The sequence below is a fragment of the Peromyscus maniculatus genome, chromosome X (assembly GCF_049852395.1).
Source record: "Peromyscus maniculatus bairdii isolate BWxNUB_F1_BW_parent chromosome X, HU_Pman_BW_mat_3.1, whole genome shotgun sequence".
NCBI lineage: Eukaryota > Metazoa > Chordata > Mammalia > Rodentia > Cricetidae > Peromyscus > Peromyscus maniculatus.
In genome coordinates, this window is record NC_134875.1 from 124,488,844 (window position 1) to 124,514,991 (window position 26,148).

A 26,148-nucleotide genomic window follows, 5' to 3' on the forward strand; every position below is an offset into this window, starting at 1 on the left:
CTAACTTTATCCTGTTCAGCTATTGGCCAGTTAGCTTGTTTATTAAACCAATCATAGTGGCATATATTCACACAGTGTACAGAAGGATTATTCCACAGAAGAATACTTGTTATCTGTCCACTTTCTTGGACCTTACACCAAAATATTTTGGATGCCTGGATGAGTGATTAAAAAATAGTCATTCATCCATATATAATAAAAGAAGGAAAAAGAGAAGGAAGACAATAGGGATTATATAAGGTATCTATTTTATTACTTTAATTTCATCATTGTACATTGTGTGTGTGTGTGTGTGTGTGTGTGTGTGTGTGTGTGTGTAAGAGAGAGACAGAGACATAAAGATAGAGAGGTGTGCACACCACTGTGTGCATGTGGAGGTCAGAGAAAAATTTGGGGAGTTGGCTCTCATCTTCTACTTTGTGAAGCTAGCATAGGCTTTATTGTATACAGACTTCACTCTAGGCTAACTGGCCTATGAGTTTCCAGGTGATTCTCCTGTCTCTGCCTCCCATCTCCCTCTAGCAATGTACACCATTGCATCTGTCTTTTTATGTGGGTTTCAGGGATCAAATTCAGGTTGTTAGACTTGGGAGGCTAGACCATTACCTGCTAAACCAACTCCCTGGTGTATGTATGTTTTTTTGTCAGAGATGGCTTTGAAGGCTTGATGTAACCAGGATGGCATTAAATTTTTGATTATCCCGCTTCTACCTCCTTAGTGACTGGATACCAATCAGACATGTACTACTACACTTAGTTTATGTTAATGAACTCAAGGCTTTAAGCATGCTAGGCAAGCACTCTTCACAATTGAACTATAGCTCCCAAGCTATGTGTAGTAGGCAAAACTTGGGCTATGATATCTGATCTATTTCACAGGCTGGGACTGTGGGCTTTGTGTATATGTGTGGCTCCTATGCACTTTGCAGGTAGCAGCTTTCATGTAATGGAAAAGTTGAGCTTTCAGGGGGGTAGCAATGAGATTTTCATTTGAGAATATTTGTGATTCAAAGACACTAGTTTTCCTGGTTTATATTTGTTGTCCAGGTGGCCTTTTCTTTATTTTAAATTTATAGAAATGAGTTCCAGAATTCAGAAATGTTTCCTCATGGCACCAACTTCCATTAATATACATTTGAGTGTAATGCTGCCTCTATCCAATTGCCACTCAACAGATTTTCAACACTGAGTACACCAGATACTTAAATGCGCAGAGAAGAATTCAGTAGATACCTCCCTCTGTCCCCCATGAAGCTGACATTTGGGCCAGCTAGGCAAACAGACTATGAAAATCTCCTAAGATGGGTGGTATGTTTATCAGGGAACTATGCAGCTCAGTGACAGTACAATGCTGTGGTACCTAACATAGGGAGTCAGAGAAGGCCTCCTGGAGAAAGTGACACTTACACACAGTGACCCAGTGGAAAAATGACAGTAACATTAAATTTAGATGTACCACCTAAATAGTTAACCTTAGTCACTGCTTCAGTCCTCTTTATGTCACTCTGTGTTTGTTCTAGGATTCTGAAGGATTTAGGCTTATGTAAAGTATTTGGCCTGTCAAACCTCTATTGTGAAGCCTTTGAAATAAAATATATACACATTGCTAATCTTACATTGGTTCCACTTCCCTTTAAGAAATCTTAATGACAATTTTAGAATTTAAGAGACTAAGGCAGGAAGAATCTGAATTTGAGACCAGCTTGGACTACATAGTAAGTCTGAGACTAGCCCACTAGCAGGCATGTCCAACCTGTGGTTCAATAGCTGCTTGCATCTCAGGATAACTACAAATGTGAGCGAACACAAACTCCTAAACTTATTTAAAACGTGATGTTCTTGAGTATGAACTTGGTGGAAGACAATGTCATGTTACAATGTCAAAAGTTTGGACATCCCTATAAACATACAACCTTGTTTCACAGAGATTTGAATGGAAAAGCCTAGAATGGCAGCACTGGAAGGAATTGTGGCTGTATTACCAAGACTCACTATTTATACTTGTCTTTTTAAAACTCACATATTATGAATGTCATTTTATGTATGCCTTTTGGTTAGTGAGTCCACGACCATAGTCCAGTTTTAGACTATTGTTCCAGCAGAATCCCTTCGGCACTAACCTCTGGCCATCACTACACTTTCCATCTCTATGAATATGCTTATCCTAGGCACTTCATAGAAGTGGAATTACACAGCATGTCTTCATTGATGGGTTTCTTTTACTGAACTTAAGAACTCAGTTTCATTCATGATGTCAGTAGTCCACCCCCTTTCCCGCTAGATGAATATACCATATTTTGCATATTCGTTCCATCGGTGATGGGCATTTGAATTGTTTCTATTTGGGAACTACCATTTTATATAAGGAATTTGAGTACTCTGAGATTTTGGTATCTGTAGCCATGTCCTGGAATCAATCCCTCATGATACCAAGGGTGTAATCTCACGGTAAATGGATTAGAAAAGAGCTGTTCTCCAAGGTCTTCCTAATGTTTGGGTGTATGTCTCTGCATCTGTTTCCATCAGTTGCTGGGTGAAGCCTCTCTGAAGACAGTTGGACAAGGCACCAATCTATGAGTATAGCAGTATATCATTAGGAATCATTTCGTTGAACAAAGGAAAGCAACAGTTCTCATTTCTAGATGTGCATAGGAACTGGACTAAAAACCAAAACAAGCAAAAACCCCAAACTTATAACCCAGACCAAAAGATCAGAAGCTATATGGAAGACCTTGGGGTCTGTATTCTAGCTGATTCCCCAGGTGACTTTGAATACCACAGCTTAAGGCAGTATTTTATAAATGTGATGGATAATTACACTTATATTATTGCTTGTAATTCTGATATGAGATCTGGATAAAATGAATGTGGGGACATCATAGCTATACTTAGGTGTGTAGGAAACAAAAATCAGAGGGATTTTCAGTGGACAAGTAGTTAAGGATCTATGGCCCTGTTCATGATGGGTTTCAGATCTGATGGCCAAAACTAGATCTCAAGCAAATCTGAAATATCACCTGAATTTAAGTGAGCTGAACATTTTGCATTAATTGAATAATAAAACCAATGGTGTGTGACTCTTATATTAGGTTAAACCTTTTAAAAATAGAATGGACCAGAGGTAATTGTCCGAGCTCAGCCTAGACGCCATCCCTGGGCACCAGCCACTCCAGGGAAACCTGCCCAAAATGGCCCCAGGTTCTGGCCACTGGACAGGTTCCCTTCTAGCCCTACTGGGAAGGCTCCCCTTCTCCAAGACCCCCAGCAGACCATGCAATCTCCATGCCCTTCCCCAACGTCCATCCGCCTGAGACCCCAGCCACTTCCTGAGACTTAGAGACTGGCCCCCAGCTCCCATCCTGCCATGGACTTCCTATTTGGACAAGAGAACTCCCATCTGGACAAGAGAGAGAGACTTCCTGAATCTGTCAGCTCTGTCTGAACCAAGTGCGCTGATAAGACCAAGAACGAACCACAAGGAGATGAGCATACGTCAAGGCAGAAGTACATACAAAAAAGTGAAGAGCAATACAGCATCACCAGAACCTAGCCCTCCTCCAGCATCTAGACCTGAACATCAAAAGTTAGAAGAAGCAGAAGAAAACAGCCTTATGAATAACATCATGAAGAAGGTAGAGGCTTGTATAGAGGAAAAGACAAAAAAAAATGTGAAGAACGCTATAAAAAAAACTAGAGGAAAGGACAAATAAAGTAGAAGAAAACAATAAAGTCCTGGAAGAAAACAATAAAGCACTGAAAGAAAATCATGAAAAAGCAATGAAACAAATGAAGGAAACAGTCTAAGACCTGAAAAGGGAAATAGAAAAAATGAAGAAGACACAAACAGAGGGAATGCTGGAAATAGAAAATCTGAGTAAATGTTTGGGAACTTCAGATGCAAGTATAACCAACAGAATGCAAGAGATGGAAGAGAGGATCTCTGGCGTTGAAGATAAGATAGAAGAAATAGATTCATAAGTCAAAGAAAACACTAAAGTGAACAAAGTCATGAACCAAAATGTCCAAGAAATTTGGGACACCATGAAAAGACCAAACCTATGAATAATAAGGATAGAAGAAGGAGAAGAATACCAACTCAAAGGCACAGAAAATATATTCAACAAGATCATAGAAGAAAACTTTCCCAACTTAAAGGAGGAAATGCCTATGAAGATACAAGAAGCCTATAGAACACCAGACTAGACCCCGAAAAAAAGTCCCCTTGCCACATAATAATTAAACAACAAAATGTACAGAATAAAGAAAGAATATTAAAAGCAGCAAAGGAAAAAGGCCAAGTGACTTATAAAGGCAAACCCATCAGAATAACACTTGATTTCTCAATGGAGACTTTGAAAGCCAGAAAGACCTGGACAGATGTAATGCAGACACTAAGAGACCATGGATGCCAGCCCAGACTAATATACCCAGCAAAACTTTCAATCATCATAGATGGAGTGAACAAGACATTCCAAGACAAAGCCAGATTTAAACAATACTTATCCACAAACCCAGCCCTTCAGAACGCACTAGAAGGAAAATTCCAACCTAAAGGAGTCAGATACACCTCTTGAAAACACAGGCAATAGATAAAATCACTGCAGTAAACTCCAAATAAGAGAAGTACACACACACTACCACCAAAGAATAACAGGAATGAACAATCACTGGTCATTAATATCCCTTAATATCAATGGACTTAATTCACCTATAAAAAGACATAGGCTTACAGAATGGATACGAAAGCAGGACCCATCTTTCTGCAGCATACAAGAAACACATCTCAAATTCAAAGATAGACACTACCTAAGAATAAAAGGCTGGGAAAAGACTTTCCAATCAAATGGTCTTAAGAAACAAGCGGGTGTAGCCATCCTGATATCCAGCAAAATAGACTTCAAACTAAAATCAATCAAAAGAGATCAAGAAGGACATTATATACTCATCACAGGAAAGATCCACCAAGATGAAGTTTCAGTTCTGAACATTTATGCCCCAAACACAAGGGCACCCACATATGTAAAAGAAACATTACTAAAGCTTAAACCATATAGAAAACCCCAAACATTAATAGTGGGAGACTTCCACACCCCACTTTCACCACTGGACAGACTTCCCAAATCGAAACTTAACAGAGAAATAAAGGACTTAGCTGATGTCATGACTCAAATGGACTTAATGTGCCACTTGCAGAGGCCTCATTCCCACTATACTGCAGGTCAAGCGCACACACAGGAACCCACCAGTAATTCAAACTGGCAGCTGCTGCTCATTTGAGAGAGACAATTAGGAAGCTGTTTTTAGTTCCGTTTTAGAATCTTTTTACTCAGGTTTTAGGTGGAAACTCTTGCCAACACATTAGGCGCCATTTGTAGCTAGAGTTTTCCTGCCTTGCCCACAGTCACGACAAACTTTGTCATCCACCAGTCCCACAGCCGCTCAGACCCAACCAAGTAAATACAGAGACTTATATTGCATACAAACTGTATGGCCGTGGCAGGCTTCTTGCTAACTATTCTTATAGCTTAAATTAATCCATTTTTATAAATCTATACCTTGCCATGTGGTTTGTGGCTTACCGGTATCTTCACATGCAGCTTGTCATGGTGGCGGCTGGCAGTTTCTCTGCCTCAGCCTTCCACTTCCCAGAATTCTTCTCCTCCTTGTCCCGCCTGTACTTCCTCCTGCCTGGCCACTGGCCAATCAGTGTTTTATTTATTGACCAATCAGAGCAACAGATTTGACATACAGACTATCCCACAGCAGAAGTCAAAACTGTACAATGGAAAAAAGAAAGCATCTTCAACAAATGGTGCTGCCATAACTGGATATCAATGTGTAGAAGACTGCAAATAGATCCATATCTGTCACCGTGCACAAAACTTAAGTCCAAGTGGATCAAGGACCTCAACATAAATCCAGCTACTCTGAAGCTGCTAGAAGAGAAAGTAGGAAGTAGTCTTGAACGCATTGGCATAGGAGATCACTTCCTAAATATAACACCAGTAGCACAGACACTGAGACAAACAATCAATCAATGGGACCTCTTGAAACTGAGAAGCTTTTGTAGAGCAAAGGATATGGTCAACAAGGCAAAGCGACAGCTTACAGAATGGGAAAAGGTCTTCACCAACCCCACATCTGACAGAGGACTGATATCCAGAATATATAAGGAACTCAAGAAACTAGACATCAAAATGCCCAAGAGTCCAATTAAGAAATGGGCTTTAGAACTAAACAAAATTCTCAACAGAGGAAACTCAAATGGCTGAAAGACAAGAAATTGCACAACATCCCTAATCATCAGGGAAATGCAAATCAAAACAACTCTGAGATACCACCTTATGCCTGTCAGAATGGCTAAGATCAAAAACACTGAAGACAACTTATGCTGGAGAGAATGTGTTGCTAGGGGAACTCTCCTCCACTGCTGGTGGGAATGCAAGCTTGTACAACCACTTTGGAAATCAATATGGCGCTTTCTTAGAAAATTGGGAATCAATCTCCTCCAAGATCCAGCTATACCACTCTTGGGCATATACCCAAGAAATGCTCAATCATACCACAAGAGCACTTGCTCAGCTATGTTCATATCAGCATTGTTTGTAATAGCCAGAACCTGGAAACAACCTAGATGCCCTTCAACTGAAGAATGGATAAATAAAATGTGGTACATATACACAATGGAATACTATTCAGCAGAAAAAAAACAATGACCTCATGAGGTTTGCAGGCAAATGGATGGATCTAGAAAAAATCATCCTGAGTGATGTAACCCAGACTCAGAAAGACAAACATGGTATGTACTCACTCATAGGAGGATTCTAGATGTGGAACAAGGATGACTGGACTGCTACTCACATCACCAGGGAGGTTACCTGGAAAGCAGGACCCCAAGAAAGACATGGGGATCGCCCAATAATGGAGAAATGGATGAGATCTACATGAACAGCCTGGACATGAGTGGGGGTAATGAAAGGAGAGAGTTGAGGGAAAGAGAGCTTGGGGGAGCAGGAGATCCCAGCTGGATCAAGAACAGAGAGGGAGAACAAGGAATAGGAGACCATGGTAAATGAAGACCACATGGGAATAGGAAGAAGCAAAGTGCTAGAGAGGCCCACAGAAATCCACAAAGACACCCCCACAATAGACTGCTGGCAAAGGTCGAGAGACAGCCCGAACTGACCTACTCTGGTGATGGGATGGCCAAACACCCTAATTGTCATGCTAGAAACCCCATCCAAGGACTGAGGGATCTGGATGCAGAGATCCACAGCTAGGCCCCGGCTGGAGCTTGGGAGTCTAATTATCGAGAAAGAGGAGGGTTTATCTGAGTGAGAATTGTTGAGACCAAGGTTGGATAAAGCACAGGGATAAATAGCCAAACGAATGGAAACACATGAACTATGAACCAATGGCTGAGGGGCCCCCAACTGGATCAGGCCCTCTTAATGGGTGAGGCTTGATCTGTTTGGGAGACATCTAGGCAGTGGTACCAGGTCCTGTGCTCAATGCATGAGTTGGCTGTTTGAAACCTGGGGCTTATGCAGGGTCGCTAGGCTTGGTCTGGGAGGAGGGGACTGGACCTGTCTGGACTGAGTCTACCAGGTTGATCTCAGTCCTTGGGGGAAGCTTTTCCCTGGAGGAGGTGGGAATGGGGGGATGGGATGGGGGGAAGGGGAGAAGGGCGGGAGCGGGGAGAACAAGGGAATCCATTGCTGATATGTAGAATTGAATTGTATTGTAAAATAAAATAAAATTAAAAGAAAACTCTCATACTGGACTCTAAATAAATATATCATCAAATTAAAAAAATAGAATGGACAATTAATTTACTATTTAAATGAGATATTTTTGTATTGAGTACTTTATTTTTTTTTTAATTTTCAATGTATTTTGATCATATTCTTTCTCCTTTCCCAACTCATCCCAGATTTTCCCCACCTCCCTACTGACCCAACTTAGTGTTCCTAATATCTCTTAAATGGGAATTTTTAATAGTACATTATTGACTTCATGCATCCCATCTTCCTTGTCTTTAATTCTGTGGGTGTATGTGTATGTATAAATACATGTTCCTCATATGGGTGTGTGCACGTGGGTGCATGTGGAGACAGCATAGCTTGTTGTCAGGTGTTTTTCTCAATTGCTCTCCACATTTGAGACAGGGTCTCACTGAACCTGAAGCTCATCAGTTGCTAGGCTGGCTGTATGGCCAATGAGCTCCAAGGTTCCACCTGTCTATTCTTTTCTCCTCCCCTGCCTCAGTTCTGGTATTACAGAGATTTGCTGTTTCACCTGGCTTTTATATGAGTGTTGGGGTATCTAAAATCAGGTCCTCATGCTTGCACAGCAAGCACTTTACTGACTGAACCATCGCCACAGCCCTACAGTCTTTTAGTTCTTCTATGGAGAATAATCTTACTTGTAGGAAAACTGGTAGAGTTGCTTATTTTCTGTTTGTTTACCATGTCAGAGTGCTGCATGCTGATGCATCATATGGTTATATCATTTTATGACTGACTTTTGCCTGCATGTTTGTCTGTGTGAGGGTATCAGGTTCCCTGAAACTCAAGTTATAGACAGTTGTGAGCTGCCATGTGGGTGCTGGGAATTGAACCCAGGTCCTCCGGAAGAGTAGTCATTGCTCTTAACCACTGAACCAACTCCCTAGCCCTATTACTGACTTTTATGTGTTTTGATAAATCCCTGGGACAATCTTCTAAAATAAAGATCAGCATTTATAGAGAATTATGTCTATTTTCAATATTCTCCTCTGACCAAAACCCTTTAGAATGGTAAATTCTTATACAAATATTCTTTTTTTTAACACTCATGGAGCTGCTTGGGGGCAGGCAAATAAATTATGGCATCTGGCCCCATCTGAAGACAGGATGACTTTAATAAGTCCTACTTTGCTCCAGCCCACATATCATCTCTCCTTCCAAATTCCTGATTCTCTAATATGTGGTATCTTTATAACAATTGAGATAATGTAGGGAAAGTGATTCATCCAAAATACTTGGAGAAAAACAGCACCAGGGCAGCAGTTGGTATTTTGCAAAGGATTTTGACACAGTGCACTCATTTCTTCCAACAGCCAGATCTTAGGAGGGAATAGTGGAGGTACCTTGCTTTGCATGGTGACTGAGGCCTAAGTGTTGCAACACACCTAGGACTCCTGTTGAGCCCATAAAATTCTCCTTTCTGCTGCCTGGTAGAGCGTGTTGTTTGGGTGGGTGATTCACGGCAACAAAATTAGACAAAACTGTTAAAAATAACAATGTAAAAATCTATGAAAGTGGACAAATAGCAAATTGGGCAACATGTATTAAGGAAATCTGCTGAACCTTAGCAAGTACAATGGTTGCCTGTAGCTTTTAGCCTAGAGATGACATCTATTTCCCCAGATATGTGTAACAAAAGACTTACTCTGGGCAAGTGGAGGAGACTGTGATAACCCTCCTCCCCTAACCTGTATCAGTGATTAGTACAGCTTTATAAGTAGCAGAGTGAATAGAAGACAACATTGAAAAGAGCCATAACAGTCCATTCTCAAAACCAAAGCCTTGTCAACCACCCCTAACCCTGAAAAGTGATGGCTACTGCTGGAATCCATTGGGTTCTTTTTTGTTGAATTTGACATGTAGATTGACCATATCTAAACTGAAAACCTGAAATCTAGGATCTTTTGAGTGCTGACATGACAAGTAAAAAAGATTTGGATTTGGAACATAGTAAATTTTGGATTCCAGATTAGGGATGTTCAATTGGTAAAGTCTGTGCAAGAATCCCCAGTCAAATGACTCTGAAATCAGAGACACCTCTAGTTCCAAGCATTTCAGGTAACACATTCTCAACCTATAGTTATTTCCACTCCCCTCCTCCGTGTGTGTGTGTGTGTGTGTGTGTGTGTGTGTGTGTGTGTACACATTCATGCACACACATGAGAGTACACGTGTGTGAGTATAGACACATGTGCATGATGTACACATGGATGCCAGAGGACAACCTAGGGTGTGGTCCTTTGCTTTCTACCTTGTCTGTGGCAAGGTCCTTTGTTTGCTGCCATATATGCCAGATTAGCTGGCCCATTAGCTTTTTGGGATTTTTCTTGTCTTTTCCCATCTCATTGTAAGAACATTGGATATCACTATTTTCAAATGCATTGTGATTTGATGCTCTCTTAATGTGTCAAATGAAGCTTTAGAACTTGGAACACCCCTTATTATATTCTACACAGTTAAATGGTAGTTGCCAAACCAAGTTGGTGATCCTTTACCCTCAGTAGCATGCATAAGAGATGTTCTCATTCACCAGAGAACAATATATTCATTAACTTGTTCCCATCCTGCTTTCAATAAAATCCTTTTTTTTTTTTTTTCAATACAGGGTTTCTCTGTGTAACCCTGGCTGTCCTGGAACTTGCTCTGTAGACCAGGTTGGCATTGAACTCGGAGATCTACCTGCTTCTGCCTCCCAAGTGCTGGGTTTAAAGGTGTGCACCATCACCACTGCCAGCCCAGTTAATAAAGTCTTATTAATATCGACATTTTTGTAATGTAGCTGGTAGATGTCTGTCTAGAATTACACTTCTCCCCATGTCTACTTGTTCACTTATTCTCTCAACAGCCTCAGTCACAAAATAGAAACTGGCTCTGCACTAATGGGGGTTGGCATCTTTATGACCTTCTGGAATTTGCACTCACACTTGGCTCATATTCCTTCCTCATTTTACCAAATTTTAGATGAGCACATATTTAAATATCCACCCATATATATGTCCGTCTATACATGTTCATTGGTCCTTTGCTTATATCTTAAAATTGGAAGAGCTGGCAGTTGTATACCATTGATAGAGTTGGGAAGTAGGTTTTGCTCATACCCAGAAGTTAAAGTCTTGAATTTTTGTTCTTTTGAGTTCACCATTTGCTTTCTGCGACATAAAATGTCAAAGTAATTCTATCCATATTTGCTTTCTGTAAAAGTTGAAATTAAATTATTTCCTGAAGTTAGTCATATGCCTGTGAAATCAGTGACCATCCATTCCTTAGCTGGTGTTAGTCATATGTCTGTGAAATCAGTGACCATCCATTTCTCCTCAGCTGGTGTCTACTGTGCTGTTTTTCCACAGACGTATTTATTATTTCTGTAATCTGGAGCACTGGGTTGTTGAGCTAGTCGGATCAGTGCCTCTGTATTGTTTGGTGTGTGTGTGTGTGTGTGTGTGTGTGTGTGTGTGTGTGTGTGTGTGTGTGTGTGTGTGTACTGAACTTTCTGAGCTTTAAACAGAATCCCTTACATGTTTTAACTCTTTGCAGTTCGGGTCTTTTCACAGTTTTATATCAGAAGATGTCTTCTGATCTAGCAAATGAATTAGGCTGTTCATGTTGTCTCCAGATTTTTAAAAAAATAATTTCTTCAAACACAAAACAAAGCAACAACAAAAAGTCCTGTTCTGTTATCCTGTTCTTTCTTCAATTGGAAAATGCTCATTTTGAACTTAGTATCATGGCATAGAGTGTGATGGTGGTAAATAGAAATCTAAACTGAGAGTTACTCAGAGTGTAGCATGAATTAGCAGTGTACTGTGGGGCTTGGTTAGGTCAAACTCTCAGGATGAGGCTAACCATTTATGTTTGCTGTGGTTTATGCTGCTATGTTTAAAAATAACATCATTACTTTTACTGTTTCCCTTTGTTCATATGGGTGCATTGGGCCCAGAGCAGAGAAAGTAAGATTTTCTAAATTTAAACACCAACATTCAGCATCTGCTAATGAATCTAGACATTTCTTGGAATTAAAGAATTTGTATAAAACTGTATGCCTCTTTTTTAACACACACACACACACACGAGAGAGAGAGAGAGAGAGAGAGAGAGAGAGAGAGAGAGAGAGAGAGAGAGAGAGAATGAATGAATGAATGAATGAGAGAGAGAGTGTACTTGTGGAGGCCAGAAGAGAGAAGAGGCCACTGAATACCCTGGGGCTGAAGTTGTGTTGTGAGTTGCCTGAAGACAATATGAGTTTTGGGAGTAGACCTTGGATCCTCTGGAAGAGTAGAATGTGCTCTTAATCACTTGGCCATCTCTCCAGACCGTAGATCTCTTCCTTTGTCAGTATTCATTGTGAGGACCTAGGAGAGTTCAGCTTACTTTCATTTATTTATTTATTTATTTATTTATTTATTTATTTATTTATTTATTTATTTATTTATTTATTTATTTATTTATTTATTTATTTATTTAACAATACTATTCAGTTCTACATAATAGCCACAGATTCCCTTGTTCTCTCCCTTCCTTCCCCCCAGCCCACCCCCCATTCCCACCTCCTCCAGATCAAGGTCTTCCCCGAGGACTGGGATCGACTTGATAGACTCAGTCCAGGCAGGTCCAGTCCCCTCCTCCCAGATTGAGCCAAGTGTCCCTGCATAAGTCCCAGGTTTCAAACAGCTAACTCATGCAATGAGCCCAGGACCTGGTACCACTGCCTAGATGCCTCCCAAACAGATCAAGCCAATCGACTGTCTCACCTATTCAGAGGGCCTGATCCAGTTGGTTCAGCCTTTGGTTCATAGTTTATGTGTTTCCACTAGTTTGGCTATTTGTCCCTGTGCTTTATCCAACCTTGGTTTCAACAATTCTCGCTCATATAAACCCTCCTCTTTCTCACTAACTAGACTCCCGGCGCTCAACCCGGGGCCTAGCCGTGGATCTCTGCATCCAGATTCCTCAGTCCTTGGATGGGGTTTCTGGCACAACTATTAGGGTGTTTGGCCATCCCATCACCAGAGTAGGTCAGTCCCTGCTGTCTCTCGGCCATTCCCAGCAGTCTTTTGTGGGGGTCTCTTTGTGGATTTCTGTGGGCTTCTTTAGCTCTTTGTTTCTTCATTTTCTCATGTGGTCTTCATTTACCATGGTCTCCTATTCCTTATTTTCCCTCTCTTTTGTTGATCCAGCTAGGATCTCCCACTCTCTTTCCTTCGACCCTCGACCTTCATTGCTCCCACTCATGTCCAGGCTGTTCATGTAGATCTCATCCATTTCTCCGTGTCTTTTTTGGGGTCCCGTTTTCCAGGTAGCCTCACTGGTGATGTGAGTAGCAGTCCAGTCATCCTTGTTCTACATCTAGCATCTTCCTATGAGTGAGTACATACCATATTTGTCTTTCTGAGTCTGGGTTACATCACTCAGGATGATTTTTTCTAGATCCATCCATTTGTCGGCAAACCTCATGAGGTCATTGTTTTTCTCTGCTAAGTAGTATTCCATTGTGTATATGTACCACATTTTATTTATCCATTCTTCAGTTGAAGGGCATCTAGGTTGTTTCCAGGTTTTGGCTATTACAAACAATGCTGATATGAACATAGCTGAGCAAGTGCTCTTGTGGTATGATTGAGCATTTCTTGGGTATATGCCCAGGAGTGGTATAGCTGGATCCTGGGGGAGATTGATTCCCAATTTTCTAAGAAAGTGCCATATTGATTTCCAAAGTGGTTGTACAAGCTTGCATTCCCACCAGCAGTGGAGGAGTGTTCCCCTAGCTCCACATCCTCTCCAGCATAAAGTGTCTTCAGTGTTTTTGATCTTAGCCATTCTGACAGGCATAAGGTGGTATCTCAGAGTTGTTTTGATTTGCATTTCCCTGATGATTAGGGATGTTGAGCAATTCCTTAAATGTCTTTCAGCCATTTGAGTTTCCTCTGTTGAGAATTCTCTGTTTAGTTCTAAAGCCCATTTCTCAATTGGACTGTTGGGCATTTTGATGTCTAATTTCTTGAGTTCCTTATATATTCTGGATATCAGTCCTCTGTCACATGTGGGGTTAGTGAAGATCTTTTCCCATTCTGTAGGCTGTCGCTTTGCCTTGTTGACCGTATCCTTTGCTCTACAAAAGCTTCTCAGTTTCAAGAGGTTCCCATTGATTGATTGTCTCAGTGTCTGTGCTACTGGTGTTATATTTAGGAAGTGATCTTCTGTGCTACTGGTGTTATATTTAGGAAGTGATCTCCTATGCCAATGCGTTCAAGACTACTTCCTACTTTCTCTTCTAGCAGCTTCAGAGTAGCTGGATTTATGTTGAGGTCCTTGATCCACTTGGACTTAAGTTTTGTGCATGGTGACAGATATGGATCTATTTGCAGCCTTCTACACGTTGATATCCAGTTATGCCAGCACCATTTGTTGAAGATGCTTTCTTTTTTCCATTGTACACTTTTGGCTTCTTTGTCAAAAATTATATCTTCATAGGTGTGTGGGTTAATGTCAGGGTCTTCAATTCTATTCCATTGGTCCACATGTCGGTTTTTATCCCAATACCAAGCTGTTTTTATTACTGTAGCTCTATAGTAGAGCTTGAAGTCAGGGATTGTGATGCCTCCAGAGGTTGTTTTATTGTACAGGATTCTTTTGGCTATCCTGGGTTTTTTGTTTTTCCATATGAAGTTGAGTATTATTCTTTCCAGGTCTGTGAAGAATTGTGTTGGTATTTTGATGGGGATTGCATTGAATCTGTAGATTGCTTTTGGTAAGATTGCCATTTTTACTAGGTTAACCCTGCCTATCCATGAGCATGGGAGATCTTTCCATTTTCTGACATCTTCAATTTCTTTTTTCAGGGACTTAAAGTTCTTGTCATATAGGTCCTTCACTTGCTTGGTTAGTGTTACCCCAAGGTATTTTATGTCATTTGTGGCTATTGTAAAGGGTGATGTATCTCTAATTGCCTTCTCAGCTTCTTTGTCCATTGTATATAGGAGGGCTACTGATTTTTTTGAGTTGATCTTGTATCCTGCTATGTTGCTGAAGGTGTTTATAAGCTTTATCAGTTCCTGGGTGGAATTTTTGGGGTCACTCGAGTATTGGAGTATTTAAATAGTTTATCTGGTCTTGATTTAACTTAGGTATGTGGTACCTTTCCAGAAAAATGTCCATTTCTTTTAGGTTTTCCAGTTTTGTAGAGTAGAGGTTTTTGAATAGTTTTGAATAGTTTGGATAAGGCCTTGTCTATCTTGTTGATTTTGTCAAAGAACCAACTCTTTGTTTCATTAATTTTTTGTATTATTCTCTTAGTTTCTATTTTATTAATTTCACCTCTCACTTTGATACTTTCCTGGCGTCTATTCTTCCTGGGAGACTTTGCTTCTTCTTGTTCTAGAGCTTTCAGGTGTGCTGTTCAGTCACTAGTGTGGGATTTCTCCAACTTCTTTATGTGGGCATTTAGTGCTATGAATTTCCCTCTTAGCATGGCTTTCATACTGTCCCATAAGTTTGGGTATGTGGTGTCTTCATTTTCGTTGATCTCTAGGAAATCTTTAATTTCTTTCTTTATTTTTTCCTTAACCCATTGGTGATTCAGTTGAGCATTATTCAATTTCCATGAGATTGTAGGTTTTCTGTAGTTTTTGTTGTTGTTGAAATCTAACTTTAAACCATGGTGGTCTGATTGAACACATGAGGTTATTTCAATTGTTTTGTATTTGTTGAGATTTGCTTTGTGGCTAAGTATGTGATCGATTTTAGAGAAGGTTCCATGGGGTGCTGAGAAGAAGGTATATTCTTTTTTGTTAGGATGGAATGTTCTGTAGATATCTATTAGGTCCAATTGGGTCATGACATCAGTTAAGTCCTTTATTTCTCTGTTAAGTTTCGATTTGGGAAGTCTGTCCAGTGGTGAAAGTGGGGTGTTGAGATCTCCCACTATTAATGTGTGGGGTTTTATATGTGGTTTAAGCTTTAGTAATGTTTCTTTTACATATGTGGGTGCCCTTGTGTTTGGGGCCTAAATGTTCAGAATTGAAACTTCATCTTGGTGGATCTTTCCTGTGATGAGGATGTAATGCCCTTCTTGATCTCTTTTGATTGATTTTAGTTTGAAGTCTATTTTGTTGGATATCAGGATGGCTACACCCGCTTGTTTCTTAAGACCATTTGATTGGAAAGTCTTTTCCAAGCCTTTTATTCTTAGGTAGTGTCTGTCTTTGAATTTGAGATGTGTTTCTTGTATGCAGCAGAAAGATGGGTCCTGCTTTCGTATCCATTCTGTAAGCCTATGTCTTTTTATAGGTGAATTAAGTCCGTTGATATTAAGGGATATTAACGACCAGTGATTGTTCATCTCTGTTATTTTTGGTGGTAGTGTGTGTGTACTTCTCTTCTTTGGGGTTTACTGTTGTGGCTTTATCTATTGCCTGTGTTTTCCAGTGTGTATCTGACTTCCTTCGGTTGGAATTTTCCTTCTAGTGCTTTCTGTAGGGCTTGGTTTGTGGATAGGTATTGTTTAAATCTGGCTTTGTCTTGGAATGTCTTGTTCCTTCCATCTATGATGATTGAAAGTTTTGCTGGGTATATTAGTCTGGGCTGACATCCATGGTCTCTTAGTGTCTGCATTACATCTGTCCAGGTCCTTCTGGCTTTCAAAGTCTCCATTGAGAAATCGGGTGTTATTCTGATGGGTTTACCTTTATAGGTCACTTGGCCTTTTTCCTTTGCTGCTCTTAATATTCTTTTTTTATTCTGTACATTTAGTTGTTTAATTATTATGAGTCGAGGGGACTTTTTTTCGGGGTCTAGTCTGTTTTGTGTTCTATAGGCTTCTTGTATCTTCATAGGCATTTCCTTCTTTAAATTGGGACAGTTTTCTTCTATAATTTTGTTGAATATATTTTCTGTGCCTTTGAGTTGGTATTCTTCTCCTTCTTCTATCCCTATTATTCATAGGTTTGGTCTTTTCATGGTGTCCCAAATTTCTTGGACATTTTGGTTCATGACTTTGTTGGCTTTAGTGTTTCCTTCGACTGATGAAACTATTTCTTCTACTGTATCTTCAACGCCAGAGATCCTCTCTTCCATCTCTTGCATTCTGTTGGTTATACTTGCATCTGAAGTTCCCGATCTTTTACTCAGATTTTCTTTTTCCAGCATTCCCTCTGTTTGTGTCTTCTTTATTTTTTCTATTTCCCTTTTCAGGTCTTGGACTGTTTCCTTTATTTTTTTCATTGCTTTTTCATGATTTTCTTTCAGGGCTTGATTGTTTTCTTCCAGGACTTTATTGTTTTCTTGCAGGACTTTATTGTTTTCTTCTAATTTGTTTGCCCTTTCCTCTAGTTGTTTACAGCGTTCTTCCAATTTTCTTGTCTTTTCCTCTACACAAGCCTCTACCTTCTTCATGATGTTACTCATAAGGCTACTTTCTTCTGCTTCTTCCAATTTTTGATGTTCAGGTCTAGATGTTGGAGGCGGGCTAGGTTCTGGTGATGCTGTATTGCTCTTCATTTTGTTGTATGTACTTCTGCCTTGACGTCTGCCCATTTCCTTGTGGTTCCTTCTTGGTCTTATCAGTGTACTTGGTTCAGAAAGAGCTGACAGATTCAGGACATCTCTCTCTCTCTTGTCCAGATGGGAGTTCTCTTGTCCAAATGGGAACTCCGGGGCAGGATGGAAGCTCTTATCTGGACCAGAAGCCTGGGAAGGGATGGGAGCTTTTGTCCAGACAGGAAGTCCAGGGTAAGATGTGCGCTCTTGTCCAGAAGGGAAGTCCAGGTCAGGATGTGAGATCTTGTCCAGGAGGGAAGTCCAGGGCAAGATGGGAGCCCTCTCTTCCTGGTCCAGAAGGGAAGTTGGGGGCAGGATGGGAGCTGGGGGCCTGTCTCTAAGTCTCAGGAATTGGCTGGGGTCTCGGGCAGATGGGCGTGGAGGCAGGGCGTGGAGATTGCAGGGGCTGCCGGGGGGTTTGGAAAAGGGGATCCCTCCCAGTGGGGCTAGAAGGGGACCTGCCTGGTGCCCAGAACCTGGGGCCAAGTTGGGCAGGTCTTCCCGGAGTGGCTGTTGCCCAGGGATGGGGTCAGTGTTGGGCCCGGATACTCACCTCTGGTCCAGAAGTGAAGTCGGGGGCAGGATGGGAACTGGGGGCCTGTCTCTAAGTCTCAGGAAGTGGCTGGGGTCTTGGGCAGATGGGTGTGGAGGCAGGGCGTGGAGATTGCAGGGGCTGCCGGGGGGTTTGGAAAAGGGGATCCCTCCCGGTGGGTCTAGAAGGGGACCTGCCCGGTGGCCAGAACCTGGGGCCAAGTTGGGCAGGTCTTCCCGGAGTGGCTGGTGCCCAGGGATGGGGTCTGGGTTGGGCCCGGATACTCACCTCTGGTCCAGAAGGGAAGTCGGAGCAGCTTACTTTCTTTATTAGCTCAACTAATGAGATTAATGAAGTCAAAAAACAGTATGTAAAGCAAGTTTTAATGTAAGCAGTTTCTGTAAATATTGTGTTTTGGTTTTTGTTTATGAACATGTTTAATATAAACTCTGACAGGTCACTTTTTTAAGGCAGTGTAGATCATTGTGTATCATGATACATCCTGGAGAGCTGTGGAACTGCTTTCTCAAATAAAACTTCATCAGAACATAACTGTCAGATCAAGGACTGAAATGAGGCTAAAAGACACCATAAAGATCTGGACAGTAAAGCCCCGAGAGCATCAAGCAGTCCCCACCTCCTGCCCCCATTGCTACCAGCAGCCTTGGAAGGAAGTGCTGTGGCCATAGCTGATCTTAGGCATTTTCTACATGACGGCAACCATGAGCAACATGATTGAGGCACTCAGCATGGTACGATGGGCACAAAAATGTCACTGTAATGAAAGTTTGCAAACAACAAGATGGTTCCATATAAGAAGCATATGGTTCTGGGGAGGTGGCTCAGTGGGCAAAGCAAGTGTGAGGATCTGAGTTCAAATCTGCAGAATCTACATAAATCTGATTGTGGTGGTATATCTGTAATCCTAGTGCTTCTGGAGATGAGAGGTGGAGACAACAAATTTCCCAGAACCTTACAGGCCAGCTAGGCTGGTGAATGCAGCAACAAAAAAGAGACGTCTCATCTCAGACAAAGTAGAAGGCAAGGACTGATACCTGAAGTTGTTCTCTGATCTCCATGCATACCCCTGCATTCACATACACACACACACACACACACACACACACACACACACACACACACACACACACACACAGAGAGAGAGAGAGAGAGAGAGAGAGAGAGAGAGAGAGAGAGAGAGAGAGAGAGAGAGAGAGAGAGAGAGACATATATGGCTTCATTCACAGGATACCAATAGATGTAACTTGTTGACCAGATAGTCACAGAGAAGAATAACCCCCAAGGAACATCTTTGCAACAAAGAGGATAGAACATTTGTGGAGTTCTGCATTGTTAGAGAAAGGGTGCACAGGCAGCAAAGATACAGGCCCTGGTGGAATTCTAATGGTGGGATCTAAATGCATAGCACATTGTAACCATAAGAGAGATTATCTGTGGCGTGGGACTTTTGCTCAGAAGAAGGAGCAAAATAATGTAAATGGGGCTATGTGACTTTTCTTCACCTTAGACAGGGCTCTGGTAACAGGCCAAAGAAACAATTCTACTGGTGTAGCTTAGTGAACCAGTGAGTTTAATTGGGGGTTATTTATAGGATCATAAATGAAAGGGTCACCAACATGAGCATGGGCAATTTAGAGACAGCTGCACCACTGAAGAAGAGTGCCCCCCCCCCAGAAATTATTATAGATATCCTGGTGGGGGAGCAGCTTCCACAAGGGTGTGTTTGTTGGCCTAATCTTGTGAGGGTCTTGTATGAGTAATCACAGCTGCTCTGATTTCAAGTTGGCAATATCCATATCACACCTGGAGGACCCTAGGACCAACTAGAAAGCACTAGGACCAACTCTACACATGACTTACTTCCTGGTTCATGCAGAGAACCCCTAGATGTTTATCAGGGTTCTCACAGCCTCCTATGAAGGAGAATTGATAGAGACTGATAATGTTATCAGACCTTTTTTTGCTGGAGCAGCAATGAAGATCAGGAAAATAAAAAGATGTGACCAGCAGCCACCTTGCTGTAGGTAACTCACAACTTCTCTTACCAGCAGATACTCAGAAGGCCTGAACCAAGATAGCATGATAGTGCCAGCTGAGGAGCATGTTCCCTAGGCTGAGCAGAGCAGAGCTGAGCAAATTCTGACTGGCCATCTCTGCCATTATCTGATTTAGCACTGGATGTGAAGAAACAAATGGAAATTCATCCATAAGACCTTGCTAGAAGATTAACAATGAAGAAGTACTTGTCTTTTGGCTGTTTTCCAGATAACTTGAAGCATTTGCATTATGGACTTCATTTTCTTTAGATAACTTTTTGATAATGATAAACATGCTTTTTAAAATTAAGCCTGACTTTTCTTATTCCTTTAAGGTTTTAAGGTTGTTTCACAGTTGGTCAGAATGAGATTATTAAGAACACTGTTTTAAATGTGTACACTCAAAAAGCAGCTCCCTGGCCCCAGAATCATGACTACTTAAGCTTACACTGCAACATTTAGCCTCCCAGCGGGTATAATTACTTTCTCCATGATCCTCAGTGCTTGGAATGACCTAAGAAAAACTATTTCTTTTTCCCTCTTGTGTGTGGCAAAGCATGTTACATTTATAGCAACTAAAAATTCCAGTGGCTTGGTCCTCTGTAGCAGATGGCAGCAGGACTGACTGGTTTGAGGGATGCTCTGGGGAAAAACAAAGGCTTAGTAGTTCTTCCTTATTCTGTTCAGGGCAGAAAAATGTTACACTTTTTCTCCACCTCATACTTCTCTACTAAAAGCCTGAGAAATGAGACATGAAACACAAGCAGGTATTAAGTCTGTTCATGGGCCATATTAACCACTGTTCTCTTTAATCCTTCCAGTGACTGAGGGACTTAAATCATCAGGGTTATCACTTCTATACTTTTTGTTCTGCCACATGACTGGCTTTTGTAAAGTTCAACTATGTTTTTTTATTAATGTTTAAAAGTCTAGGATAGGCAATCTGGAAATCTCAGCATCTGCCCAGAGGTGGTAGATCGAGAAGAGGAAGAGAGAAAGCCATGCCTTTTTGAGTTAGGCATGGAAGTTGGTCAAGCAGCCACATGGCAAAAGGGAGGTAGGTTCAGAGTGAAAAAGAATACCAGAGAAAGCATACTTAGGCTCACGCCAGTGTCTGAAAGAGAGAAACAAAAAAGAAAGGGAAAATGGCTTTTCTGAGTTATTCAGAAAAATGGGCAGGTTTAGCCCAGCTGCATGGCTGCACCTCCATAAATGACTGTATAGTAAATCAGGACTGATTTTTCTTTTTATGTGTGACACCCTATTTCAGGGCTCATTGTTGGAGTGATCCTGAGGTATGGAACCCCTGCTACCAGCGGTCATGACAAGTCACTCAGCTGTACTCAGGAAGACAGAGCCTTTAGCACCTTATTAGTGAATGTCAGTGGGAAGTTCTTTGAATACACTCTGAAAGGAGAAATCAGCCCTGGCAAGATCAACAATGTGGAGCAGAATGACATGCTGCGGAAGGTGAGCTGGTACCATGGCTGTCTGGGACAAGGTTGTTGATTCCCTGGCTTCATTTTTTTTTTTTTTTCAATTTTTCGAGACAGGGTTTCTCTGTGTAGCTTTGGAGCCTGTCCTGGAACTCACTTGGTAGCCCAGGCTGACCTCAAACTCACAGAGATCCGCCTGCCTCTGCCTCCTGAGTGCTGGGATTAAAGGCATGCGCCACCACAGCCCGGCTTCCCTGGCTTCATCTTGACCTTGAGAGAAATCCTTCCCAACTGTTGGAACATCAGTTACATTCTTGGCTTACAGTGTTCTAGGGTGCTTGTGCGTCATGATGAGGAGAAGGAAGAGCCAGAGTGTACCTTTGTTGCTTCAGCCTTCTTACTGTTTTAACTGGCTAGGATCTAGAGACATGGGCTGTTGGATTGTGCAACATGTTTCCATACCCCTCTTGCCCTGTTTTCTATTAACCTTGCTTTGGCTTAGAAATGAATTATAAAATAATATTAATTTCCCTTTAGCTTAGTCAGTATTCTGAACTGCAATCCATAGTTCTTCATGGCTTTCTTCCCATAGTCTGCAAATATTTGACTGCTTAAACTTATCAGTCTCTGATGCCAAAGAGTTACCTAATCTTCAAAGGAAGAAAGGCTTATTTTAGAATTTAAGTCCAAGCATTGTTTTCTAATTTAAAAAAATCCATTTTATTTTCTTTTGTGATAGTGTCTTAAAATGTAGCTCAGGCTGATCTCAAATTTACAGTCTTCCTGCCTCAGCCTCCTGAATGCTATAATTATAGGCATTCTTCACTATACATGGCTCAATCATTGTTTTTCATTTGATTATGGAGCAGCAAAAATGCTTCAGGAAAAAAAAAAGATTATGTGTGTGATTTCTAAGATAGGCAAGAAATCAGTATTAAAAGATTTATTCATGTGGGTAGATTAATTGCCTTTTATTTCAGTTAATCATCTTAAATATTTAGCCTACCCCCTCCTCCTCATAAAAGGGTTAGCATGTTTAGAAATGCTTAGTTCCTTTGGCTGTACTATGATTGGCTGTGTAGAAATGTCAGTGTGAGATCATTATATCAACAACTGATTTCAATCTCTGTAGAGTTACTGAACTTCTGTTGATGATCAGGGAGCTGCAGACCTCATTGGTAACTTTGTTTAGGCCACATGAAATATTTTAGAAGGCTGTTCACTCAAAAAAGACTTAAATGTAGTAGAATTACATCTATAAAGGATCACATGAATAGTCTGGGATGTTAATAAAAACTCATGACAGCGTTTTTATTGCAATTAAACCTTCATGAATGTGTGATAAAAATCAAGATGTTTTTATTTTCTGTTGAAAAACATTGGCAGCAGCTTTCTGTGAATTTCTGAAATTGCCTCAAACTGTTGTGACTTAATATGTATTAAGACAGAACACTGGAATCTTATTTAGAAGTGCTGGGGGAGGGGGAGATGGAGAGGGAGGACATGCCAGTCAGTAGGGAAATTGTGGCTTCATTGCTGTAATTATTTAACACATTAGTGGCTTTTGTTCTAAATAGGCATTTTAGTCAATGGCTTTCAATATTAAATAAATATTATCAGTTTATCTTTATCTAAAATTTGACTTTTTTCTTTTTAAACTTTCAGGTAACATTTGATCCAGAAGTATTTTTCAACATTCTGCTACCTCCAATTATTTTCCATGCTGGATACAGTTTAAAGAAGGTATGAACATTTTGCCAATAATTTAAGAGATTTCTTAAGAATCTCAGTGTTAATTGACCTAGATAATTTTCTAGTTTTCCCCTTAAACGCTCAGCTTTCTGTGTTCTGTACCCACTCAGAGACCATAGGTGGCTCATCATCAGGGACTTGTTCCAGTTTTAAAACCTAGAGCTCTTCCATACCACCAGTAGAAATGTAACATTGTACAGCCACTTTGGCAAGCAAAGTGATAGTTTCTTGTAAAACGGAAGTCAAACTTGTCTTAAGGCCTAACTACTTCACAGCCGAGGATTTTTTGAAGAGAAAGTAAATTTATGTTCACACAAAAATCTATGCCTCATTCTTCATACTATCATATTTGTAAGACAAAACCAAAAAACAACCAAAATGCCTTTCTTTTTTTTTTTTTTTTTTTTTTTTTTTTTGGTTTTCTGAGACAGGGTTTCTCTGCATAGCTTTGCGCCTTTCCTGGAACTCACTTGGTAGCCCAGGCTGGCCTCGAACTCACAGAGAGTCGCCTGGCTCTGCCTCCCGAGTGCTGGGATTAAAGGCGTGCGCCACCACCGCCCAGCCAAAATGCCTTTCTGTAGGTAATGGTTAAACAAACTGTAGTAAATCCACACCGTAGAAAAATGTTCAGCTTTCACATGGAAAAAAATGTTTGATGTAAAATCTGGAAAGACTTATAAGGAATTATGCTGAGTCATAATCCAGATTCAAGGTAATATGCTGTATTATTTTATTTATGTAGCATTACAAAAATGACAAAATTATATAGCTAGAGAACAAATTCATGGTTGCCTGGATTAGGCATGATGAAAAGTAGAGTTTGGGGAGAGAGACCACAAGGGACATTTTTGTAGTCATAGAATATTTCTGTATGTTAAACAGTATTTTTGTGGTGCCAAGGATGGGATGCAAAGCCTTACATAGATGCTAGATGAGTGGTATACTCCAGGCCAGTTCTGTATCTTGACTGTGGCAGTAGTTATCCAATCTGCACATGTGATAAAAATTACATTGACATTGTACCAATGTCAGTTTCCTGGGTTTGGATACTTTCCTATAGTTACACATAATGCAGTCAGTGGGGGAAAGTGGATGAAGTATACACAAACCCTTTCTATACTGTCTTTGCAACTTCAGTAAATCCATTGTTAGTCCAAAAATAAAAAAGTTTAAAAAACGTAACTATCCCCCTTACTGAGGATCATTGTACTTGATGGCATCTTAAGCCCAAACTGCTGTTTATTTGAAAAACTAAATATGTTTACAAAACATAGGTAAACCAAATATGTTTACAAAACATTAGGCGAATCTCTCTCTCTCTCTCTCTCTCTCTCTCTCTCTCTCTCTCTCTCTCTCTCTCTCTCTCTCTCTCTCATTCTTTCTCATTGTGGGAGTATTGTGTGAAGATTATCTCCCCAAAGGCCTTCTTAGGACAACAGCCTATTTCAGCTCCAAAGGAGGACTCAGAGACAAACTTTCCAGGCCTAGAGAACAGAGAACAGAGATCTTGGCATCTTAATGAACTAGAAAATGACTTCTAAATGGAGAAACTCTGGATAGATTAATTGGGAAAACTATATTAGGAACATAAGAGAGGGTATCACTATAGAATTTCAATCAATAATAAAGAAGTACTCAGAACAATTTTGTGCTGGTAAATTGTATGGGGAGGGAGAAATCAATCTCAGGTGTGATTCTTCAGGTACCATACACTTCATTTATTTTTGAGACATGGTCTTTTACTGGCCTGAAACTCTCCAAGTAGGCTAGACTGGCTGGTTAGGGAGTTCCAGGCATCTGCTTTTATCAACGTCCTCAGCACTGGGATTACAAGTGTGCACCACCATGCCCACCTTTTTTTTTCATGTGTGTGCGTGTGTATGTGTGTGTGTGTGTGTGTGTGTTTGTGTGTGTGTGTGTGTGTGTGTGTGTGTAGGGGTGTGGTGTGTACACATGAGTGTGCAGGTATATGTACCTGTTTGCACACATGCAGAGGCCAGAAGAGGATGTCAAATGTTTTCTTCTGGTGCTCTCTGTCTTGTTGCATTGAGATAGGGTTTTTCATGGAACCAGAAACTTACTGTTTGGCTAGGGTGGCTGACCAGCAAGATCTCATGAGCCACTTGTCTTCTGCCTCCCAATGCTGGGGTTACAGAAACACACAGCTGTGCCCAGATTTTTCATGTGTGTTCTAGGGATTCAAATTCAGGTGCTTGTCCTAGCAAAGCAAGAGATTTTACCCCTGAGCCATCTTCCCAGCCACCCCCCAGCCTTTTGTTTTATGTGAATGTTGTAGATCAAATCCAGGTCTTCATGCTTGCATCAGGAAGCACTTTATAGACTAAGGTGTCTTCCTAGCTCTTGTACTAGTAAATTTGACAAGTGACATGGACAGATTCACAAATAAATAAAACTGACGAGATAATATAGAAAACCTAGACAGCTCTATATTAAACAAAAAACTGAATTAAGAATTAAAAACTTACTACAAACCTTACATGGCTTTATTAGTGAACTCTACCAAGCATTTAAGGAGGAAATAAAATCATCCCTGAAGAAGTTCTTTCAGAAAATAGAGGACAGAACACTTCTCAATTACCTTTAGGAGAGGATGCCTGCCCAACAGACTAGATTTCCTGTCAAAGCCACTCCTTGGTTTTAAACCATTTCTGGAGCATCAGCTAGGTACAGTTACTCAACATACTTATTTCTGTTTATATATCTATATGAATTTTCATGGAAACTATAAGAAAATAATGATAGTTGAACATAGACACAGGAGTTAACTCCTGATTCAACAATTAATTTATGATTCAAAGTCCCTGGCAAGCATGTTAGAGTATGAAGTTTAGCTCTTAGTAATGGTACTCCATAAGTACTTCATGAATTGAAGACAGAGACAGTGGCCTTTTAGCTACCAGTCTAGTCAGTCAGAGGTAAGGAGGCTGAAATGGAGAGATCTTAGAAACTGCTGTGCAGGACAAGGGCTTCCTCATTCACTCACAGTATAGAGACTAGAGGAACAAGAACAGTTATATGCCTAGTACAAAAGG

The 26,148-nt window shown here is 40.8% G+C and overlaps 1 protein-coding gene across 1 annotated transcript in view; it reads left to right on the plus strand.

Annotated features, from left to right (window-relative positions):
* The window catches only part of Slc9a7 (solute carrier family 9 member A7), a 176,259-nt gene that overhangs the window by 68,528 nt on the left and 81,583 nt on the right, over window positions 1-26,148 (plus strand). The window contains exons 2-3 of the mRNA XM_016009685.3: window positions 21,178-21,377; window positions 23,009-23,086. Coding sequence (XP_015865171.1) covers window positions 21,178-21,377; window positions 23,009-23,086 — 278 coding nt within the window. The remainder of the gene's footprint in view (window positions 1-21,177; window positions 21,378-23,008; window positions 23,087-26,148) is intronic.